The sequence below is a fragment of the Cervus canadensis genome, chromosome 6 (assembly GCF_019320065.1).
Source record: "Cervus canadensis isolate Bull #8, Minnesota chromosome 6, ASM1932006v1, whole genome shotgun sequence".
NCBI lineage: Eukaryota > Metazoa > Chordata > Mammalia > Artiodactyla > Cervidae > Cervus > Cervus canadensis.
This window is the reverse complement of record NC_057391.1, coordinates 95,877,075-95,900,069: the sequence shown is the minus strand read 5'-3', so window position 1 is coordinate 95,900,069 and position 22,995 is coordinate 95,877,075. Positions and strand designations below refer to the sequence as shown.

At 48.5% G+C, this 22,995-nt stretch overlaps 1 protein-coding gene across 6 annotated transcripts in view; it reads left to right on the top strand.

The window, feature by feature from the left end:
• TTC7B (tetratricopeptide repeat domain 7B) overlaps positions 1–22,995 on the top strand; it is a 263,594-nt gene that overhangs the window by 153,588 nt on the left and 87,011 nt on the right. For all 6 annotated transcript variants that reach the window (XM_043472771.1, XM_043472777.1, XM_043472773.1 and 3 more), the window contains exons 10-14: positions 10,553–10,636; positions 11,825–11,929; positions 13,793–13,910; positions 15,890–15,947; positions 22,053–22,125. In XM_043472771.1, coding sequence (XP_043328706.1) covers positions 10,553–10,636; positions 11,825–11,929; positions 13,793–13,910; positions 15,890–15,947; positions 22,053–22,125 — 438 coding nt within the window. The remainder of the gene's footprint in view (positions 1–10,552; positions 10,637–11,824; positions 11,930–13,792; positions 13,911–15,889; positions 15,948–22,052; positions 22,126–22,995) is intronic.

The window sequence follows — 22,995 nt, the reverse complement described above, 5'->3', positions numbered from 1 at the left end:
TACGTGCCAGGGTCTCTAGAAGGTATTAGGGTGGCCTGATGGACTTGGAGACACAGACTTCTGAGACATGAAGGCAGATGGTTTGGTTTATGTGCTTAGTCACTTCAGTCTCTGACTTTGTGACCCCATGGGCCGCAGCCTGCCAGGCTCCTCTGTCCGTGGGATTTTCCTGGCAAGAATACTGGAATGGGTTGCCATTTCCTTCTCTAGAGGATCTTCCCAACCCAGGGATCAAACCCTTGTCTCCTGTGTCTCCTGCATTACAGGCATATTCTTTACTGCCGAGCCACTGGGGAAGCCTTGGTTTATTATAGGTACCCAATAACGACTTGCTAAATCACCCAGTCCTTCAAAACCAATGGACATTCTCATCCTGCTTTCCTTTGGTTTGGGGGTAAACTGTCCCTGGATGTGCAATGAGTGTAGCTTCCAGAGGTCGACCCAAAGGTTAAAGGTCGTTTACTTGGGAACTGGGTCACAGAGGAAGAGGTGGGCCCCACTTGAGGCAGAGCACTGACTGGTACCGATCCTGACTCTGGTCCAGCTTTGGGGGTCAACCTCAAGAGGGATGAGCTACATCGTTTTTATTGACAGTCCTGCCCCCAAAGAATCTCAGCCACTGCATGGCCACTGGTACCTACAACCCCACCAATATGAGTACGTTTTCGAATTAAGCTTCATTGTTCTCTTCTTACGGCCCTCAAGGAAAAAATTGTTTGCCTTAATGCCATATTAACCTTTTAAAAATGTATAATTAAGCAGCATTAACTGGATTCACAGTGCTGTGTAACTATTATGTCTGTTTCCAAACTTGATCATCATCCCAAATAGAAACTCGTTATCTGCTAAGCAATACTCCCCATTCCCACAGCTTCCACAACCTTGTACTACCTCTAAGCTAATTTCTCTGTCTATGAATTTTGCCTATTCTGGGTACATTATATAAATGGAGTCATGCAATACTAATGTTTTGTTTCTGGCTGATTTCAGGTCGTCTAGTGTTTTCAAGGTCCAACTATGCCATAATGATACATCTGGTAGTGAATATCAAAGCTTCATTTCTTTTTATAGCTGGCCAGTATTCCATTTTGTGTATATGCCACATTTTGTTCATTCTTCTACTGATGGTCATGTGGATTATTTTCACATTTTAGCTATTGTGAATGATGCTGCTATGGACATTGGTAGACACGTATCTGAGTTCCTGTTTTCTTATATTCAAGAGTGAAATTGCAGGTCATGTGGTAATTCTTTTTTAACTTTCTGAAAAACTACTGAACTGTTTTTCACAGCAGCTGCACCATTTTGCATTCCAAACAGAAAGACACAAGGATTCAAATTCCTCACTGACACTTGTTATTTTTTTTGTTTTTTTGTTCATTTTATTGTAGCCGTTCTAGAAACTGACATGGTCCCTCACTGTGTTTGCTGCTGACTGACGGCGTTTTCATGTGCACATTCCTCATTTGTGCATCTTGTCTGGACAAGTGTCTATTCAGGACCTTTGCCTGTTTTTAAATTGGGTTGTTTGTCTTTTTGTTGTTGAGTTATAGGAGTTCTTTATTTAGTATAGATAAAGGTCTTAGGAGATATATGATTTGCAAATATATTTTCCCATTTAGCAGGTTGTCTTTTTCTTTCTTGATAATGTTCTTTGATGCATACAAGTTTTTAATTCCAGTGAAGTCTAGTGTACTGATTTTTTTTTTCTTTTGTTGCTCTTGCTTTGGTGTCATATCTAAGAATCCATTGCCAAATCCAAGATCATGAAGATTTTTACCTATATTTTCCTTTAAGAATTTTATGGGTTTTTTAAAAATTTTTTAGGAAATTGTATGGACTTTGCTCATATATTTAGGTTGTTGACCCATTTTGAGCTAATTTTTGTATATGGTGTCAGGTGGGGCTCCAACTTCATTCTTTTACATGTGGAAATTCAGTTTTCCTGGCAACATTGTCTTAGAGGCTGTTCTTTCCCCCGTTGATTGAATTTGGTACCCTTGTCAAAAGTCAATTAACCAGTAGATATGTGGGTTTATTTCAAAGACTTCAGTTCTATCCTATCAGTCTGTATGTTTATTCTTATGACAATACCACACTGTTTTCATTGTAGCTTTATAGTAAGCTTTAAAATTGGGAAGTTATGTTTCCAACTTTACTGTTTTTCAAGATTGTTTTGCTCTTCATTGTTTCTGATATGGCGTCAACTCTGGATTCTTTGTATTTCACTGCACTTCTCACAATGCCTCCTTATTTGTCTGTGCCAGCCCCCCACCCCACCCCCCCACACACCTCACAGGCCATCTGAAAGAATAGGTCCTGACACTGGATCTATATTCAAGCCTTCATCGAGCACCTGTTTTGTGTAGGAGACACCCCTGGGGAGAACCTGGGGCCCCCTTACTCCCCTCCCTAGGTCTTGCACGTGTTCAGGGGCACGCTGAAGTCCCCCGTGGCTGGAGCCAGGGGACAGGGAAAGACCAGAAGGTGACTGCAGTTGAGGAGGGAGGAGGCTGAGGAATGAAATGCCCATTTCTTGAACAAGTGATTCATTGATAAGAATAGCAAAGAGCTACAGTAGCGAAAGAATGGCTGGAGCAGTGTTTGCACAGAGCCCTGGGGACCCTCCACTCACTCTGCAAACTTTGTTTTTATTTTTCATTCAAGAAGTGTTTATTGAGAAGCTACCATCAGACATTACTCTGGATTTTTATGATATAGAGTAAACAAACAAACAAAAAAACCCCACAAAAATCACTGTTCTCATACAAATAACAAAAATAGAAAAAAAGCACTTGTGAGAGTATTTTTTAAGTTATGACAAGTTGACTGAGAACAAGTCAGCAGTTACAATGGAAAACAGAAAATATTGAGATGATACATTCCAAAAATACATTCAGCAGTCAATCTAGAACTGTGTGTCCAACAAAGTCAGCATCCAATAACGAGGTCAAGCATGTGAACTGTCAGATGAGACACAGGCGGCCTCTTCCTTTGCTGTTCTTCACTTGCTCAGTTGTGTCTGACTCTCCGTGACCCCAGGGACTGTGTCCTGCCAGGCTCCTCTGTCCAAGGAATTTTTCAGGTGTGAATACGGGAGTGGGTTGTCATTTCCTTCTCCAGGGGAGTCTTCCCAGATCAGGGATCGAACCCACGTCTCCTGCATTAGCAGGCAGCTTCCTTACCACGGAGCCACCTGGGAAGCCCGACTCTTCCATTAATAGATTCTAAATAAAAACACTTAAAATCCAGTGTTATCACTGTGCAGACTTGATCCAGTTGCTTCATATAGTTGAAGGGAGAGTGTGCCGGAGGGTGGCGTCCAGTGTTCATGCTCTATAATAAAGCCTGTGACCTTCGAAAAACAACCCCCTCTCTACTCCTCCCACCGTGGCCAGGGGCAGTGGTGGCCTCCAATTTAAGCATTTGCCAAAGCAACAGAGCATAGAAACTCCTCTGCCGTATCACTGTTATAGGGCAAAAAGAGAAACGGGAAGCGGGGGCATGGATGTGGGGTTTGCTCAATTTTATTTCCAATTTAAGGGGAGAAAACTTGAGCAAGTCTTGACGGATGTTGTCTATATTTTCTCAAAGCTGGGTGGGAGGACTTTTATTTGTAGCTGAGAGTCTCATCAGCCTGCCTTGTAGAAGCTTTTCCTGGCCCCAGACTCTTTGTAGAGTTGATCTCTCGAACTGCACTTTAATTTGTACTTTTATTAATATATTTAGTTAATTTAGAAATAAGGGCTCTGAGCTGAGCATCATGAGACTTGGATTCTAATTTCAGGTCTGCCACTGTGTGACCCTGGGCAGGTTCTGTCTCCTCTCTGAGTCTTAGTTTCCACATCCTTCCACATCCTTGGTAAAAGTAAGAACAGGAAGAGATCATGTCAAATGTCAGCACGTTCTCTGATTATATCAATCCATGGATTTAAGGTAATGGTCTAAAAAATCTAAATTGCTTAGTTTTTTATTGCTAATGTTAAAAAAAATGAAATATCATAAACCATGTTCAGTTATTAAAAATTGTCACACAGCTGCCAGGAGTCGCAGTGATTACTTGACTCATTAAGTATCTATGATGAAGCAAAGAAAACCGTCCTACTTGGTTGGTTGAAGAATCTAGGTTACGAGAACTTCTAGGATATGGCCGTCACGTCCACAAAGGTGAATAGGGAAGTTCGATGTGTTATTTGTTCTATTTAATGGTGATGGATTTCAGACTTCAGCTCCAGGCTAAATTTGAGGGGCGACTGATTATTTCAGCCCTCCCGCCTCCCCCGTGGGTTGGTGGAGGCTGAAGCTCGCCCTCGAATTCCAGAAATAGATGCTGGCTTTTCCTTGCTCGTGGTGTCACACAGCTGTCACTGCCGTGCACCCGGTTCATGTCATGGGCTGGGAAGGTAATTGCTAAACCCTTTTCTTGTGCCAGAAGAGCTTCTCATTCCTGGAGCCCCCTCAGAGATGGCGGATTGAGGAAGAGCCAAAATAGGGCACGGGAAAGGACGAGCTCTTGCTACCGAAAGGAAATCACAATTTTGGAAGTGACATTTTCACTGCCGCTCAAATGATTAGGATGCCAGCTAGAGTCTAATAGCTGTTCTCCCAAATATTCTTGGTATTAAATGAATGTTATCTGGGATTTAGAGGTGGCAGCGGTATGTTGACAGTGAATGGGCCTCTCTTTCCTGGTAGAAATAATACTGTCGCCAAATGCACCTTCTTTTCTCGTGAGGGAGACAGTTTGGAGGTGACGCTGCTGTTGCATGTGGGTGACTCGGGGATATGTGGACCCTGGGCCTGCACCACCGTCTCTCCGCTGGACACCGGAAGAGGAGAAAGGCCAGCGTCCAGCTCTCATCTCCCCTTTCCTGCTCGGGGGCTCCCTCCCACCCTCCTCTGCCCTCCACTTGCGCCCCGTTCCCGGGGCTCCCCGCAACAGACCTCGTCCTGCAGCAGCATCTGCTTCTGTGATGAAAGCAACGCCAACAGCAACATGCTTATTGAATTTACTCTGTGCCAGCTACTCTTCTAAGCATTTTTAAAATTTCATTTATTTATAAATATTAATTTATTTATGGGCAAGCTGTGTGGCATGTGGGGTCTTAGTTCCCTGACCAGGGTCAAACCTGAGCCCCCTGAATTGGAAGCACAGTCTTAACTGCTGGACCGACAGGGAAGTCGGTCTCCTAAGCGTTTTCGTGTGCTCCTTCCTTTAACCCCGCAGCGAGGCTCTGGCTGATGCGGGAGGAGTCGGGGTGGAGTCAGCACGTCCCGTGCCTCCTCTCCAGCCGCCCGCTCTGGCTGGGCCTCAGTGACCGAGGCTGCCTCTTACACGCACCCCACTCCCATCCGGCTTCACCCCCAAAAGCCTACATCTTCTTAAAAGTCTGTTTTCACCCGTACTTCTTTTAGACTGAGACCATTATTGAAATGTGAATTATTTTATTTTGTAGCACATATTCTGTTCCCAATCTCCCTAGTTTATTAAAACTGGAAATTTTAAATTTATGGACAAGATGTTATGCTATGATCTGCATCAAAATAATATGTTGGGGAGAAATGTGTTAGGGATATACATGAAACAAGATTGAGAATTGAGGGACTTCCCTGGTGGTCTAGTGGCTAAGACTGCACTCCGAAGACAAGTGCAGTCAAATAAATAAATATTTTAAAAAAAAAAGGTTGAGAATTGACTTGATAGTTGAAATAAGGTGACGGGTACATGGGGATTTATTTTGCTATTTCCCCATCTTTGTCTTAGTTTGAAATTTTTAAGAAGAAAGAAACTTTTTACTCTATCACATACAGATATGATTAGGATGCTTAAAAGGTACAGTTACACAGAATTGCGGTGAGCAAACACCTGGTCAAAGGAGCAGAGGCTGTGGATGGCAAATGCCCTAGTGATACCCCAAGCCCCCATTGCCCTAAGATGCGTTTTCTGGAAGAGGGTTTCCTTTGTGATGCTGACCTGAGGGGCTTCCCTGGTGGCTCAGCGGTAAAGAATTCCACCTGCATTGCAGGAGACGCAGGTTCCATCCCTGGGTCAGGAAGATCCCCTGGAGAAGGGCATGGCAACCCAGTCCAGGATTCTTGCCTGGAGAATCCCATGGACAGCGGAGCCTGGTGGGCTACAATCCATGGGGTCGGAAAGAGTCGGACATGACTGAAGTGACTGAACACACTTGCACGCCTGTTGCCCTGAGCCGGTTAGAGATTTCTGTGATCTCAGCATTTACAGGCACGTCGGGGAGGACATGTTCCGTGGCTTAGCAGGATGCTTGGCATCAGGACCTCAGGCACAGCTGGAGCTGTCTGGGCACTTTTTCCGAGCCAGCTCTCAGAAAGGCTGCCAGGAGCCCACAGGAGGACAGAGCCATCCGCTGTGAGGCCAGAGCTCGGATATTTCTGAGTCGGGGCAAAGGGTTAATTTGTAATTGTGGGCTTGCATTTCCCGTCTCTCTTTATAACACCCTACAGCTTATACTGGAATGTGTGTTGCTATAGAAATGAGGAAGAGGTCTGAGCTGGGAGGGGCCTATGAAAGGTCTGCAGTGTAGAGGGAACCACAGCCTGTCTGTCCAGATGTGCGCCTTTGAGATGGCGCTGTGCTGCTAGCGGACGCCACGGGTTCCGTCAAGTTTCTTGAAAATCCTGCAAGCTGGAAAGGCCCCAATGCTCAGAGGATACAGAAACAAGGGCTCCATCAGCAGTAAAAAAAAAAAAATATATATATATATATATATATATATACATGTATGTATGTATGTATTGCTGAATCTCAGAAATAGTTCAGGGAACATGTGGCATTTTTAGGAGCCTTTTATTTAGCCAAACTTGGCTTTATGCAGGGAGAGGGGGCCCAGCCGTTCGAGTGGCTTGTCTGTAAGGAGCGTCTCAGGCGGAGGGGAGCTGTGGCCCCAGCTCTGCAGCAGACCGCTGGGTGTCGAGCCCGCTCCCCCTGCGCTCTGAGCCCCGGCGCAGTCCCTGTGGAGCTCCGCACCTCCGCCTCCTCTGTAAGTGGAACAGTGCCTGTGTGGACGGCATCACCGACTCGATGGACGTGAGTCCGAGCAAACTCCAGGAGACGGTGGAGGACAGGGAGGCCTGGCTTGCTGTGGTCCATGGGGTCGCAAGGAGTTGGACGTGACTGAGCGACTGAACAACCATCTGCTTGGACCAGTCGGGTCACCTGACCAGGATGAGGCCGTTCTCAGAAAGCAATCGGGACAGCGCTTGGCTGCAGTGTTAGCCAAGACGGCCTCTAACAGAAGACCACAGGCTTGTACACAAAAAGTGTTTATTTCTTGTAGTTCTGGAGTCTGGGAAGTCCAAGATCATGACTGGCAGATTTGCTGTCTAGTAAAGGTTCACGTCTGGGTTGCAGACTGCCCACCATGTCTGAAGGAGCAAGGGGTCTCTCGTGGCTCCACCCTCCTGACCAGGGCCCCCTAACATCACATTGGGGGTTAGGGTCCAACATATGAATTTTAGGGGGGCATAAACATTCACACCACACCACTTATTAAAAGTGTCAGTCACTCAGTTGTGTCCAACTCTTTGCAACCCCATGGACTATAGCCCACCAAGCTCCTCTGTCCTGGGAATTCTCCAGGCAAGAATACTGGAGTGGGTTGCCATTCCCTTCTCCAGGGGATCTTCCTGACCCAGGGATCAAACCCGGGTCTCCCACATCGCAGGCAAAGTCTTTACCCTCTGAGCCATTAGGGACGCCCCATATCACTTATTAAGGAAATAATAAAACATATATTCTAGCTTCCCAGGTGGAGTAGGGATAAAGAATCTGCCTGCCAATGCAGGAGATGTGGGCTCAATCCCTGGGCATCTGCTGGTGCAAACCATTTAGCACCCAGGATCCATCGAACGCTGAAGAACAGGAGTGAGAAGAAATTAAGGAGGCTCCTGCCCCAGTTTGGGAGGATACAGTTAACTCTAGAGGGCCTCCACCAACCCGGCTGCTACTGTGGCCCCAGGCCCAGCCACGGAAACCAGCTTCCAGCAGCCAGCTCCCCTGCTCTGACCCTTGAGTCAGCTCTCTGGCGGGAGCATCTGATTGGCCGTACTCAGGTCACATGACACACTCCTATCGCTTTCCTCCTTCATTCACCCTTAGGCTTGGCTGCCGGGAAGGGAGAGTCTGCTCCCCTTTTATCCAGGGTGTCCTTCCCCCACTCCCTGCCTGGAAACAAAAAGAAGAGTTTTGAGGTGATTGATTGGCAGCCAAAGTGAGAAATGTCCTCTCCTTTGAGGACCTCAGCCAGGTGCTTCCCGAGCTCCCTGGCGGCCCATGGGACTCTGTATCTAGGCTTTGTGAGGGCTGGTGTTTCCCTGGCACACCTGGAATGGAGCTCTGTACCAACTGAGCTTCCGTGAACGTTTCTCGCTGAGGATAATGAGTGTGTTAGCCTTTGTCGCAGAAGAAAATCTCGCTGAGGATAATGAGTGTGTTAGCCTTTGTCGCAGAAGAAAACAAGGATGCACACTTATTTATAGCATCTAGCTTTTTGGTTCAGAACAGACTGTTTCAGCTATAAGCTCCTTTTGTTTATCAGGGAAACAGTTGATATTTATCATTCCTCTTAGCAAAGGAGGAAGAAAAGCACTCAAACATTTGACTGTTTCTGTATATACATTTAAGTACTTGGTGGTTGTATTGCAGTGAACTAGTTGAGCGGAGCTGTTGGAACACACCTCCTCTCTGATCATTGTCCACCTCCTCCTCTGCACACACTGACTCCTTTGCCTCATTCCGTCAACGCGGTCATCATTCTCATCCCTCATCCCCCTTCCCTAAATCAGTTTCCAAATGCTGTCAACTTTTCACCCTTCTTCTCCGTAAGCCCTGTCCACCCCACGTTTCCCCGGCCGTACCACCCCACACCTGGGCTGAGTCTGCCCCCGGCACCCCATCCTGCCTGCTCTACCTTCTCAGCGAGCTGCCTTCCTCTCGTTTACTCCGCTGCGCTTCCTAAAGGCACAGTGGTGCCTGCTTGTTGCTCGTCCATGTAGCGGAGCAGGTAAGAGGGCTCGGGGGCTCTGCTGCTTGGCATCTGCATTACTGAGAGGTGTATCCAGAAGGCGCTAACAAGCTGGTAGCGCCTTAATGGAGCGCGGGTTGGTTTTCTCCGCTCGGTAGGAGGTCTGCAGTGTCCCACGGCGTCCAGGCCGGCCCATCTCCCTGCTCAGGCATCCTGGAGAGGCACGTCTGTCCTCACGGTCCTCACTTCCTGGCCGCCCCACCTCCAGTGTGGAGTCTGCGTCCCGGGCAGAAGACAGGCCAGGGCCGAGGGCAAGTGTGCGCCAGCTGAGTGCTCCTCCCTTCAGCTCCGGCGGACACCCTGGTGCAGGGTGGGGCCGCGTGGCCAGCTCTGAGCTCTGGGTGCTCCTCCCTTCAGCTCCGGCGGACACCCTGGTGCAGGGTGGGGCCGCGTGGCCAGCTCTGAGCTCTGGGTTAAGTGTGTCTCCAGGGTGGTCGTGATGAGGGGGCAGTGTCCGTCTCGCAGCCGCTGTTGGCGTCCTCATTTGCCGCCCGGTCATGCCCGACTCGCTGCGGCCCCGTGGACTGTAGCCCACCAGGCTCCTCTGTCCTTGGGATTCCCCAGATGAGAATACCAGGGTGGGTTGCCACTCCCTTCTCCAGGGGATTTTCCCGACCCAGGATTGAACCCAGGTCTCCAGCATTGCAGGCGGATTCTTTACTGACTGAGCCTCCGGGATGCCCTGAAGTACCAGTTCCAAATCACAGCTGTGTGTTTTCTCTTCTCATCTGTCAAAGCCCAGCTCCAGTACATTCCTCCAGGATGCCATTCCTGTTCCCCAAGACCTCCTTCCCATGCTCTCTGCTTCCCCTTCTCAGGACCCTTGTCAGTTGGGACCTTGCATTTGAGTAGTTCAGTTACCTGCCTCTTTGCCTGTACCGCATGAAAAGCTCCTTGGGGTCAAGGGTTGGGTTGTACAAATAGATGAATGTCGTATGCGTGATCCTAAATGGAAATAACCACAGTCAAAAAGCTACACACTGCGTGGTTTCATTTCTATGACATTTCTTGCAAAGGAAAAGTCATAAGGACAAATGTAGGTTCCGATCTTGAAGTGGGGGGTTGGGGGGAGGGCAGGCAGAGACAGTGCCAGGACAGTTTCTCTGCAAAAGAACACGGGAGAATTTGGGGGTGGGCGCAGATTGGACTGCACTTCATTTAGTCTGTCTTGGTGGTTACACTGTTATATACATGTGTGCAAACTCTCAGAACTAGACGCTAAAATGCGTAAGATTGACTGTAAATAAAACATGCGGAAACTGAACCAGCAAAGGCTGTGTTAGCAGCTGCAGACCGTCCTGTCCCAGCCTCCGGCGCGGGGTGTGGTGGCCGGGGCCCGAGGAGGGGCTTGCTGCGGGAGGGTGCGCTCAGCGCTCCGGGAGGCCGATCTGGCGGGACCGGCCTCGTGTGCACAGACACACGCTTACACCTGTCCAGCCGCGACACCTGCCGCTCTCACCCGTCTGTCTGCCTTCCTCTTTCCGAACCAGTGCTTGGAGAGAGCCATGAAGTTCGCCTTCGAGGAGTTCCACCTCTGGTACCAGTTCGCTCTGTCGCTCATGGCTGCCGGAAAAGTGAGTCTCCCTCCGCGCCGCGCAGCCCTCCGCGTCCGTGGTTAGCTTGACTTGCATGGGGTGCGGTGGTGCCTGGCAGACGTCTGCACTCAGAGCTCTCTGAAACTCTCCTGTGGTCATTCAGAAATGAATGGTCACGTTTCACTATGTGGGGGCCCACATGGAGACATCAGTGAGAAGGAAAATTTTGAAATTCTTGCATTTTTTTCTAGTCATTGTAACTTTATTAAGATGTGGCTTAAACTAAGGTTGGTTCTTCACACCGACCACTTTCACTCATCTGAGTGTCAGCTGCTCCTGGAGGGCTACGTCTGTTATCTTTAGCAAGACATGGCACGAGGCTGCGTGTGGTTGAAAGCGAGGACTGTGGAGAGGGGCCTGGCACCGCGCTCGCGGGCTTGTGCCCCACAGCGGGTCCCCCAGTATCCACCCCATAGACCCGTGGTGCCAGCCTCACAGAATTGTCGTCAGGCAGTGTGATGACACTCACAAGGCGCTTAGGAGAGTCTCAGCGCGAACACACTCAATAAAGACAGTGGCCACTGCTTTTCTTCTTAATTTGGGCCCTTTAATAAATAGTTAAGTCTGAGACACAAGTTTTTTTGGGGGGGGCAAGTGGAGGCAGAAATTTGTATGGTACGCTTTAAATTGGGCTTCATTGGTGGCTTAGATGGCAAAGAATCTGCCTGCAATGTGGGAGACCTGGGTTTGATCCCTGGGTCAGGAAGATCCCCTGGAGGAGGGCATGGCAACCCACTCCAGTATTCTTGCCTGGAGAATCCCATGGACAGAGGAGCCTGGTGGGCTACAGTCCATGGGGTCACAAAGAATCAGACGCGACTGAGTGACTAACACATACACACACACACATTTTAAGTTGGGTAGTTTATTTTTATAATACCATAACCCCCCGCTGTCTTTCCCCCCCTTACTTTTACAAGTAGGGAATAAACTGAGGGCAGCAATTCCAGGGAAGCATTTTCACTTGCTCTGACCACAGTTTACTCCCCAGTCCCCCAAAAGTTCCAAGCTCCAGTTACCACCATCCCCAGGCCCCTGCTCGGTTAGGCTCAAGCTGGAAAACCTTATTTAGAGGGTGTCCTCACCAGAAGCCCCTCTGGGAAGCCTTCAGTATTTGGTCCTGGGCAGAAATGCTGAGTCTCACATGGACGCTCTCCTCTCGCCAAGTCCGCGCGTGCCGTGAAGGTGCTGAAGGAGTGCATCCGCCTGAGGCCGGACGACGCCACCATCCCGCTGCTGGCCGCCAAGCTGTGCATGGGCTCCCTGCACTGGGTGAGTGCCCGCGAGCCCTTCTCCGTCATTGCTGGGCGGAGAGGAGGCTGCTCGAGCCCCGGGCTCCTGGCCTGGGCCCCTGGCCTTCTCAGGCCTCAGCTCCCACCCCAGGGACTTCGGGGAATCAGTAAAACTCCAGGTGCTTCTTTTTCATGGGAATGTGCTTCAAAGGTAGAAATGGTGAGAGAGAACTGGAACGCGTACTCAGATGCGTCCTGTACGCAAGTCACACAGGACTAGAAAGCGCTGGTCCTTCAGCGGCTCCCTCTTAGCCGAGCTCTTCTGTAAGGCCGAGAGTCCCCTCTGCTTTAGCGCGCGTGTAAACCCAGCCTCCTTCATCCTTCTCCTTGCACAGAGGCTTTCCTCTCAAAGGTTCTTGTTCCGGTTAGGGTCTGGGAGGGGCCTGATCTGTAACAATTGTTGTTCTGTGCCTGAATCCTGTCCCGCTCTTTGTGACCCCACAAACTGCAGCACACCAGGCTTCCCTGTCCTTCACTGGCTCCCGGAGTTTGCTCACGGCCATTGAGTTGGTATAGTTCCTCACAAGTATACCATTGGCGCAGACGCTAGAAAACTCAGACTATTGCTGGTACATAGATGACTGTCACATATAGTGGAGTCTGAATGTCTGTCTTTAACTTCATGTTGAGGTTAGTGATGGGAAGTTGCCCCAGAGACTGAGGCTCTCGGCTAAGGTTTTCTAGCATGGTCCTTGTTGCTTGTTTACGTTTATTCTCACCCAGCGGAGGGGGAATTGGAGGTGGGGGGAGGCGGGAAATGGGGAAGAAGACAGGCATTTTGAAAGAGCAGGGTCTCACCTGAAACACAGCTGTGAGGGTGCCGTGTGGTCCACGCAGGTTTCGGCAGCTTGGCGTGGCAAGCGAGGGGGCAAGCAGGCAGAGTCTGAGCGGGGCCAGGGCTGGGGGCCAACCTCTGCATTTTGAACATGCCGGCTTCCAGCGGTGACTCTGCCACACACCTTCCAGCGATGGCATTGTTCATCTCCATGGCGCCTTAAATAAACCTCTTTTTTTCGAGATGAGAATAGCAAATCATTTCTGTATTTTTTTGTATTTTTATTATTAAAATTTCCAAATATCACAGAAGAGTGTAACCAGCTATCACCCATGGTACTGTCAGCCAGCTTCAATAATATCAATACTTATCATACTCCAAAGGAACAAGTCTTGTTACTTTTGTCTCTAACGAGATGTATAAAAGGTTGCCTTATTGTGGGTGTAATTTGCAGGTGCACTTTCTCCCATTGGAATCTGCTGATATGAGATCCACGTGTTGTATATTGTACTGGGTTGGCCAAAAAGTTCATTTGGGTTTCTGGCATGTGCGTGCAAAAGCCTGAACGAACTTTTTGGCCAATTCAGTAAAATAAATAGATGTTTTTAAATTTTTAACAGCTTATAGGAAAGAAAATCCAAGCCTAAAGGATTCTTTCTGTCATGCTAAAAAGGAAAGACTCAAGCACAAAACGTTTCAAGAACTTTTTTCTTTACAAATAATACATACAGATGTGTGTACCTTCTGAGTGCCTAGCACAGCCTCGTCACAGAGCCAGCTGGTGCAGGGCAGAGACGGAAAAGAGCCCCCCAGAGTGCGAAAGGGGCCTTGGGAAAGAGGGCAGCAAAGCAATACAGGGAAGTTTAAAGGAAAAGGGCCAGGCGGGGGTCCTGAGGCCTGTTTGAGAGGCTCAGGTTAAGAGAACGCAGTCTCCAGGGTGGCGCTGAAGGCTGGGGACTTATTTGAACAGTGACTCATCAGAAATCGTCTTTGGCAGCAGATGCTTTTGGGAAGTCGCATTAGAAATTCTGCAAGTTGTTGTTGTTTTTAACTGATCTGGTTTTTCAGTTGGAAGAAGCTGAGAAGTTTGCCAAAACGGTGGTTGATGCAGGAGAGAAAACGTCAGAGTTCAAAGCCAAAGGCTACCTGGCCCTGGGGCTGACGTACAGTCTGCAGGCCACTGACGGTGAGTGGGGTCCCGCCCACAGGGCCGCGGGACTGCGGGCCCCCGAGTCTCCGGAGGGCGCGGGGCGGGTCCCCCGGTCCCGTGGCGCCCTGCCCCCGGCGTCCTCTTTGCTCAGGCAGGGCAGAGACTGGGAGGGGGTGACAATGGCCCTGGCCACCCAGGCCCCTCTTCAGGGGGGCGTGTGCTGGTGGAGCCCCGCTGGCAGATGCTGTGAGAGGCAACTCAACCCACCTGGCCTGCACGCAGCCGTGCCCCAGCCCCGGCCCGAGCCCGCCCTGTGTGAAGGGGTGTTGGTCTCAGGCACCAGAACGTAGGCGTGTTCAGGGCTCACCTTGGTTCTCAGTACCTGCCCCTCTCGATCTGTGCGTCCCAGTTCACGGGCATGTGCGTGTGTGGTCTAGGGGCGCACAGTACCTGCAGTGACACAGGGTGGATGTACTCACTGTTTCAGTAGATGTGGTTTTGGCTAAAACAAGAAATCTTAAGTATATTTTCTGTGCTTAATGAGGTTTTCAATTCAATGTTTTTAGAAAGGGTCAACTGATAAATTGTTTTTATGAACTCTTTCTATTATTTCTTTAATGTTTTGCTGTGAAATGTAACACAGATAACCAAAAAAAAAAAAATCTCAAAAATGATTATCTAACTCCATAAATTAGTATAAAGGAAAATATTCTTACAGTCCCCACCCTGCTCAGGAGATAGATCTTTGCCAGCCTCTTGGGAGCCCTTCATGTGTTCCAGCATCACGAGCTGCCTTAAGAGAAAACACTACCCTAGCACTCATTTCCTTTTTCTTCCTTCATAATTTTGCTAGATTTTATTTTACACATTACCCCAAATCTTTCTTTCCTCTGCTCTAAAATATCAAAGGTTCTGGAGAAATTTCGCATATCCATTGATTTTCAGTAATGGATTTTTGGCTAATTTTTCATATAAACTTGATATACTGGCAACACCCAAAACATCTTTTAACTATAGCAGACTTTCAGTGAAGTGAAATGTAATACCTTGTATTTATCCATGTAAGTTCTTGGTTACTTATCAGGGGTTACTAATCAGGTTCTTGGTTACTAATCAGGGGTAAGTTCTACCCCTGATTAGCCCTGTAACTGGGTGAGTTGCATGGCCCTGTTGGGTTCATCTGTATTCGTGGTTCCCCTGGTTCACCCCTCTGCTTCCTTCTTGTTCACTTACTGTTGTTCTGAGTTAGCCATGGGTTTCAGCTACATCCAGTTCTGGCAGCCTTCCGTCATCCTCAGAGCGATGTCAGGATGGGCTCTGCCTTGTTGGATTCGTTAGATAAGGGCCATCTCCAGAGAAAACCATAAGAGGCTCCTCTAGGAGTTTTTCTGCTGTTGAAGTAAAGAGTATCTTTTTAGTTTCTACCAGATTCTGAGGTGCCATTTCTCATGTATATGGGGGAAGGGTTGAGCTGATTTACAGTCTCACTGGTAAAGAGTTTGCCTGGTCTGTCTCTGGGGTTCACATCAAGATATCAGAGGTCCTGGCCATTGCCCACATGAATTTAACTGGTCTTTCATGGTGTCCTTGGTTCTTGGTGCTGGAAGGATCTCTGAAGACTGTCTAATCCGCCCACTGGTGCTTGAATCTCTTCTAGTCCATTGGCAGAGTCGTGCTTCAGCTGGGGATGACACGCCTGCCTTTGAGAATGTTTTCCTCTCTGGAATTCCCAGCTGGTCTTTTGAAGATGGGCCCCTTTTCCTGGGGGTGCCAAGATTGACAAGCCACCTCCCATTCTCCCCTTGGCATGGTTGCAGAGTTATGCCCAAGCGTGAGGACCTCAGGTTGACCTGGCCTTTGTCTGCCATCCTCCTCAGCACCTGGGATAGACTGGGAACGTAGGTACCCAGAATCTGTGGCTCTTAATCCAGTCAAATGTGTGGTTTTTGTGATGTTTATATTTGTTGAAAACTCCCTGATCTCCACGCCACTGACTAACTGTACCCTTTCCTTAGCTTCTCTGCGAGGGATGCAGGAGGTCCTTCAGAGAAAGGCGCTTCTTGCATTTCAGAGGTGAGTGGGAGTTCCTCTCTTCACTCGGCTGTACACAATGACACCAGAGTGCGGTGAGTATAAAAAGAAGAGATATTTATAAGGATTATGTAAACAGTGTTCCACCCCTGGGAGTCTTTCCTTTTGAGCACTGAACATACAGCATAGAACTTACTGCATCACTTGTTGCGATGTAGATCTGCAGGCTTCATCGGCTTATTCATCTGGGCACATCTTCATTCCTAATCAAGTTATTTCAGCTCCAAGAGAGATACTTTTTATGTCCATGGAGATGATTCCTTTTATTAAAGACATTTTTCATCATCTAGAAAAAGGATCATTCTTTGCTCGCTTTTTTTTTTTTAACATGTCAAGCTGCACATTTTTATATTAGGAAATGAAAAAAGCCAGATATTAGGACAGTCTCTCAAAGACTATATAGGACAGTCAGGCCAGCAGGCCCCAGGCTGCTCTATCCCTGCCATGTTCCATAACACCTTACAGTCACCTCCATCGCTGTGCCTTTCATGAAGTTAGAGAAGGCCTTCTATTAGAAGATGCTTGTGTGTCCCAGGGCCCTTTCACACCCTTTATTTGATCCTTGGCCCACATCAGTAAGTAGATAAGACAAGGTGTGTGTTCACTGCAGCTGAGGGTCTGAGATGCAGGGATGAAGACCCAGAGGCCTGTGGCTGTGGAAGTTGGGAAGGTCAAGGTCTCTGATGCTGACCAGCTTCTCTGGTACCCACTACACCACTGCTGCTGCTAAGTCGTGTCTGACTCTTTGCAACCCCGTGGACTGTAGCCAGCCAGGTTCCTCTGTGCATGGGATTCTCCAGGCAAGAATCCTGGAGTGGGTTGCCACGCCCTCCTCCAGGGGAGCTTCGTAACCCAGGAATTGAGGCCAGGTCTCTTACGTCTCCTGCGTCATATTGGTTCTCTACCACCAGTGACACCTGGGAAGCCCCCCACACCACCATGCCCTGATCTGATTCTTGCTGGAGGGATAATGAATCACTGAAAGTGTAGCACCGTGACGTCCAGTGTAGAATTGGTATTGATCCTGTCGCCTTAAATATCTGTGCTACCCTGACTTCTTGGGGTTATATTAGAAGCTCAGTTACCTACCCTGACGTTGGAGGAGGCTCTCTGAGTCCCTGATAATTGTTGTTAGATCTCTGTTCTTAGAACCAGGGTTGCCTGCAGATCCGTCACCGTGGACGTGCTCCTTTTTTCATGAAATCATTACCGCTGGGTTTCAGTTAGTCTGAGATGCTTTCATCTCTTTCCTTCCCCTTTCCTAGCAGGCTCGCCATAGCTCCTTCACACTGCCAGTCCCAGACTGGTTAATGACAGAGTACCAACTGCCAGCTGCAAGCAGACCTCCTGTCTCTGTGCGAAGTTTCTGTTGATGTTCTTCAGCACCGAGTGTGGAAAGCATTTCCATTTCAAATGATTTGGAGTTTTAAATTCTCCAGTCCTAGTTTGTAAAACCCACACATGGATGCCTAAGAAAGTGGTTATTACATCTGTTTCACTTTTCTTAAACCAGCTCATCTTACTGGCTCTCTAAAAACAGCCATGGTGGTGGTCTGCCTTGAGCCGCAGAATTCATAGCTTCATGTTATGTAACAGCTGTTCCCTTGGCCTGAATTTCTTTTTGTTCCTCTTCTGCTTAGTTTCTAATTCAATGGGATTTTTAAAATATTAGTTCATATGGGAATAAAGAGGAATAAAATCCTACTAACCCATGTGATTATATTGGGGAAGGCTAACCTAAATTTGTATTTATGTGTATTTAAGTATATTTTTCAAAGGAATCAAAATATTTTGTTTCAAGTACACATTAACTAGGACTCTCCAAGTGTTACAGTACATGTCACAAAAATCTATAAGGAAAAGATTTTAAGTACATAAGAAGGATTTGTATTACTTCTTATATGTAAATGGATATTTAAAAATCATTTGGGTGAGAATTTTTTTTACCATATATTTTAAGTCTTCCCACAATTCTGTTAATACAACTGTTTGGTAATTTTTGGTTAAAAAGAAAATGATGTAACTCAAAAAGTGGTGAGTTGCAGAGCTAACAGGTGAATTGACTCAGTTATGACTGGAGTCAGAATTCAAAAAGGTCTGCTCCCTCTTGGATTCAGAAAGATGATTTTTGAAGACATCCCAGTTACGTGATTGCACCATAATATTGAGACCTTCAGCTGTTCATATGCTTACAAGTTCGGCCTAAGAGGTTGAATCAACTCATTTGTCCTGTACAAAAGTGTAGTGAAGAAAACCAGTGTTGTCTGCAGAGCTTTCTAAGAAGATGAGTTGATCTGAGTGGGGGCTCTCACTGGGGCTAGGGCCTGGCATCACAGTAGGTCCTGCACATGGGGATGGATGGAGGCACGGCTGGGTGAACGGCTGGCTGGCTGGGTGGCTGGATGAATGGATGAGTGGATGGATGGATGGATGGATGGAGGCACGGCTAGGTGAACGGCTGGCTGGCTGAGTGGCTGGATGAATGGATGAGTGGATGGATGGATGGATGGATGGATGGAGGCATGGCTGGGTGAACAGCTGGCTGGCTGAGTGGCTGGATGAATGGATGAGTGGATGGATGGATAGATGGATAGATGGATGGCTGAGTGAATGAATGGATGGATGGATGGAGGCATGGCTGAGTGAACGGCTGGCTGGCTGAGTGGCTGGATGAATGGATGAGTGGCTGGATGTATGGATGAGTGAATGGATGGATGGATGAGTGAATGGATGGATGGATGGATGGAGGCATGGCTGAGTGAATGGCTGGCTGGCTGAGTGGCTGGGTGAATGGATGAGTGAATGGTTGGATGGATGGATAGATGGATAGATGGATGGCTGAGTGAATGGATGGATGGATGGATGGAGGCATGGCTGAGTGAATGGCTGGCTGGCTGAGTGGCTGGATGAGTGGATGGATGGATGGATGGATGGATGGTGGCCTCAGTGGGCCAGTAGTTTAACAATTGTTTCTTTTCCTGTGGAAGAAACATGGAATTAATGAATATGGAGGTGCTTTGACAAGGGAAGCACTTTGTGAGCTTCCCTGTGATGACACTTTAAGGAATTCAAATTTCTCTTAGCAGCTTCACCAGGTACTCACCACGTGGGAATGGGGTTTAGAGGGCTGCTCTAAATTCATGTACAGAGTCCAGCAGGCTTGTAGTTTTCAAGATCACTAACGTCCTTCCTTCACCTGCACTGCTTGATGATTTCTGTCGAGCAGGGTTTCTGTGGGCGCACAGATATGGTGTCGTCACAGGAAGCCTCGCGGCCGAAGTCATCCTGCACAACTGGAGAGAGGTCTTCAGAGTCTCCCTGAGATGAACACCATGAACTTTCCTAGTTTTCTTGGGCAGCTTCATGTCTCCTCTTTTCTTTCATAGGCTGAAGTGACCAGATCAACTCTTTAACCAAGTTAATGGAAATGAGATGTTTTAAAATGTGTATGTTTAAGTTTTAGCTCATTAGAAATTTGGCCACTGAATATTCATTATTAGCCGCATTGACAATTCTTCAGATGTTGTCCTAATGCATCCCAGTGATGCCAAGATTTCTAGCACATCTCTTTCTCGGTGCTGTGGATTCATAGTTGATAATCCTTTGAAGATGCTAAGTAGGACCCTTGGTCAGAACCATTCTTATCCACACCTTGAGTTATCCAGACCACTGCCAGCTTTCTACTTGGTTGGTGTTGGGTAGAGGCAACCATGATTTAATTTAACTTCATTTATAAAAAATCTAAACCGTGCTGAGAAAATTACAGCTCTGTGGAATTCTTTTTGAGGGTTGTAGGAAGCTGGTTTTATTAATTGTGAAAGAAGATGAGATAAAATTAATAATGCTAACTAATTCAAAGTCTCTTCATAATTCATTTTGTATTCATTTTCCCTGAATAATTGGGAGAGACAGAAACCATGACATTCCAATCTTACTTTTTATGAACACCAAAGAAAAAAATTCTTTGATGTACAAATTCATGGAAAACCAATGCCTGTCAAGTAATAAAAACTGGGGCATTCTGAGTAGGCCTCTGCTAGAAATAAGACATCTCCAAGGGCAACACAGGCAAGTCTTCAGCCTCAGCTTCTTAGACTGAAGTGAGAGAAGTCCTCTGGCCGTGTCTTGAGGCAAGCGTATTTCCTAAGGATGGGAGTTTTGCTCTTAAGATTGTAAAAGGGACAGAGGATACCACCTCCACCCCCTAGTTCCCCCAAGTCCCACACACGAGCTACAACATTTGCCCAAATCAGTTCAGTTCAGTTGCTCAGTTGTGTTCGACTCCCTGCAACCCCGTGAACCGCAGCACACCAGGCCTCCCTGTCCATCACCAACTCCCAGAGCTTGCTCAAACTCATGTCCATTGAGTCAGTGATGCCTCCAACCATCTCATCCTCTGTCGTCCCCTTCTCCTCCTGCTTTCAGTCTTTCCCAGCATCAGGGTCATTGCCCAAATAATGCCCTGGCTTGTTGAACTTCACATATTTTCTGGGTTGCAAACACTCAGAAGACTTTTTGCCTTTTTTCCCACAGCAGACAGACAGCCCCATTAAAAAGGCCTTATTACCGTAGAAATCCGTCCTTGGCGTGTTTGCCACAGTTGACTCCATAGTGATTTGGTGTTCTTTTTCATCTTGAATTTGCTGGTAGAAGATCCTTGCTTAATCACAGAATGTTGACAGAAGAGCCCGAAGTTTTGCTCACTATCTGGGCCTCCCCTTTTGTAATTAGTCTTCGCCACAGTGCCTTTTAAAGAAAGTAAAAGTTTGTTTTTCTCTTCTCACTGGACTGTTGAACACAGAATTACGTCTCATCTATAACCACATTTTGCATTGCTTATAAAATACAACTGACTTCACGTAAAAGCAAGAATGACATGTTTGCCGTCAAGCAAGAGGCCAGCACAGCCTCTTCCTATTGGCACCAAAAGCCCGTTGATAGACTAAGTCTAGTGTCTGGCCACAGAGTCTTACATGTTGCATGTCATTAGAAAACTATGTCGAACTTAGTAGAACCTTTAAAAGACTGAATGAGTATCCTCCATTTCTCCCTACAGTTCATCGAAAAACCAAAACCTCATTTTGCAAGCAAAGCCAGGCCTTTGATTTTCACATGGTTTCTCTGAAATCCAGAAATTTGGATGAAGTAGCATCAAGGCCAAGTCATAACTCAACCACAGCAGCCGTCGCCCTGCCGGGAGTGCTCACGACTCGCAGGGTGACACGTGGCCTCTCCTGCTCAGTCTGAGGGAGGAGCCTGCCGGGGGGTCATAGCGTGAGCCTGCAGATTCTCCACCCCAGGCTCCTTCTCAAAGCCAGGCTCATCGACTACCATTGCCGATGCGAGATGAAACCCAGAAATGTGTCACCTCACGTGCAGGTCCAAGAGGAAACTTGCATTCCATTAGCTAGTGGACAGAGGAGAAGAGTTTAAATGAAACAAAAACTTTTAAGTTGTAGTTAGACTTTATTGTACTAAGGGTATTCATATTTAAAAATACTGTAAAACTTTTAGCAACATGTATGACTGGTTTGTAAGTTAAAGCTGATTGAAAAGTAATAATTCCAAAATAAGGAAAGAAAGCAGAAAGAAACCGGGATCAGGGAGGAAAAATAGAAAGCACCCAAAAAAGGAAATACTTAAAACCAAATATATGAATCAGTATAATAATTATAAGTGACTGTGTTATAGAGCTAGACAAAGACAGTAACACTGGATTTATAAGAAATTTAATCTGTTTGCAAGAGAGGTCACTGAATTATAAGAATATAGAAAATGTGAAAGTAAAGAGGTGACAAAAGATGCCATGCAAATACGAACCAAAATGAATCTGCAATAGTTATGTCAACATCATACAAAATAGGATTTTAGTCAAAAGAACTTACTGGAGACAGACTAAGATGATACCATATAAAAAGAAAACGTTGAGTCCATAAGGGCTATCAAATACTTTCATTTGTATGCACCTAGCGATACAGACCGTTGTTAAATACGGGGCCTCGGTATAAGGAACAGCAGCAGTGGGAGCCCTTGTTGGGACGGGGCACCCGGGGCCTCGCGCGCTAACCGCTGCCAACGCTCTTGCAGGGCCCACAGCCTGTCGCCCACAGACCACCAGGCCGCCTTCTACCTGGCCCTGCAGCTCGCCATCTCCAGACAGGTCAGTCCCGCCGGCCCCACGCCGGCGCCCGCTCCGCCTCGGCGCGTCTGGGGCGGGACCTCTGCGTTCGGCGCCCCGACGCTGCCCTGGAGCCGCTCCCCGGGGATGCTGGGTCCTCGGCAAAGGCCCCGGGGTTTGGTCCGCAGGAGCAGCAGCTGCGCAGACCGGGCCCTGCTTTTGGAGGTCACGCCCGCAATCCGGAGGGCCCCCGGCTCGGGTGGGGCCGGCGCAGCGCTTGGTGACCCCAGGGGTCGCCAGGGAGCCGCCGTCGCTCGCTCACAGAGCCCGGGGCTGAGCTCCGCGGCGGGGACTCCGTCACCGGAGGGGCCCGGGCGTCATACGGGGGTCTCTCGGCCATCGGCCGGAGGACGCCGGCGGTGCACGCAGAGGAGACCCGTCCCTTTCAAACACGGAGGGGCGGGGGGGGGTGGGGAGGTGAACAGCGACGCGCAGCGGCTCCCCGACCCCGGAGCCCCCGCGGTGCCCGCCTGGCCGCAGGACGCGCTCCGCTGGTCTCTGCCTTCCTGGCGGCAGCTTCCTGCCGCTGCCTTTGCCGCGCTCCCCCGCTGCGGCCCCCTCCCCGCGGTCCTGGGGCCTCTGGCCCCGTGCCCGCCGGCCACCAGGTGCGAGACGCTGGTGGTGACCCCAGCACATTCCCGAGCGCCGGCCGGAGGGTGACTCAAGGGTCAGCTCCCCGACACGCCCTTCCCCCGGCAGGACGGGCGGTGGCCACGCATCTGACCTCCTGGAGCCAGGCGAAGGGCGCTAGGCGGCTCCCGCTGGGGACCGGGGACCGCGGGGACCAAGAGACCCCGTCCGTGTCCAGGTCCTGCCGCCGGCCTCGCGCGGCTCACCTCTGGCCTGACCACG